Source organism: Prunus mume, linkage group LG4, assembly GCF_029339155.1.
Source record: "Prunus mume cultivar Tortuosa linkage group LG4, ASM2933915v1, whole genome shotgun sequence".
In the NCBI taxonomy this organism is placed as follows: Eukaryota; Viridiplantae; Streptophyta; class Magnoliopsida; order Rosales; family Rosaceae; genus Prunus; species Prunus mume.
Window position 1 is genome coordinate 3,500,096 of NC_142701.1, and position 1,302 is coordinate 3,501,397.

Below are 1,302 nucleotides of genomic sequence, written 5' to 3' on the forward strand. Positions count from 1 at the left end.
TAATCACATGTGAAGATCCACACATCGGCAATTGAAACTCAGAGGTCGGCACGGGCCTAGCTCTGATACCATGTTGAAAATTTGGATCTGCCTGTTGGGTCCCACTCTAACAACAACACCGATATCGTCCCCACTTTACCACTCGCCCAATCCGTTAGGTGTGGCGTTTTTATCACAAAAGGCCTTGGTATTAGCTAGAGTGTGGTAATTCTATTTAAACTCATTTGTTTTCTTTCACTCCACCGATGTGGGATTCCAACACAGCAACCATCAGATCATCTTTGCCGCCATCACAAAGTTCTCGGCTCCTACTTGATATGAAGCCGTGCAACAACTACTCTACTCGTGGGTCAGGGTCGTCGTCGTCGAGGCTTGAACTCAGCATGTTCAACCCTTCGAACCCGGACTCATCAAACCCGGTCTCAGGGTACTCTCAACCCAATGAGACCACAGACGAGAACTGTGATGACAAAAGATCCCAATCTACACATGCAACTTTTGCAAGAGGGAGTTCTCTACTTCTCAAGCATTGGGAGGGCATCAAAACGCTCACAAACAAGAGTGTGCCTTGGCCAAAAGGCGGCAAGGGGGACTTGAAAATATGGGAGGTGTCTTGGGACATTCACCATTTTCTTATTACAACCCATATTCCAGTCTCTCATCACCCTCTCTCTATGGATCTTTCAATAAATCTCTTGGGGTTAGGATGGATTCCATGATTCACAAGCCTTCTTATCTATGGTCCTCAACCCCCAGCTTCGGGCGGTTTGGCCATGGGTCATCTAGGGCAGGTAGCCTCTTGAACTTCCAATCCACTATTGATAGGCTCAACCTAGAGGGCCTTCATGCTAATGCTCCTAGTGGAATATTAGGGCTTCCAGGAACCAACAGCGCTTCAAGATTTGATCAGGAAATCGGTGTTGTTTGCAACTTTGGTGGTTCGAGTTCGAATTTTGGAATCAACAGGCCAATCCGTTGTGATCTTCTCCACCGTGAGCCTCCAACATCCGATACCGATGCTGCTGCCCTAGATCTGTCTCTTAAGCTTTAGATTTATTGTTGTTTGCTGTTGCTGTTTTTTATTTTAATTTATGTTGTACACAGTGCGTGATTTGAGTTTGATTAGATCTTAGGCTCGACTAGAAGTCTTCTACTCTTCCACACTACTGATTCTCTGTTTCTTTCAGTGTTTTTGTTATTTTAGTTTGGGCTGTTTGATCGCTCAACTAAATGCTGTAAAACCAACAGTTTCCAGCAACCACTGGTTGTTTTGGTTAAAACCTTTTTTATTTTTTTTTATTT

The 1,302-nt window shown here is 44.5% G+C and overlaps 1 protein-coding gene across 1 annotated transcript; it reads left to right on the top strand.

The window, feature by feature from the left end:
• Positions 1–245: 245 nt before the first annotated feature.
• Positions 246–1,051, top strand: LOC148917681 (uncharacterized). Its single transcript, XM_089050372.1, has 2 exons — positions 246–610; positions 706–1,051. Exons 1-2 carry the CDS (start codon positions 246–248, stop codon positions 1,049–1,051), a joined length of 711 nt encoding a protein of 236 aa, XP_088906498.1.
• Positions 1,052–1,302: the final 251 nt, after the last annotated feature.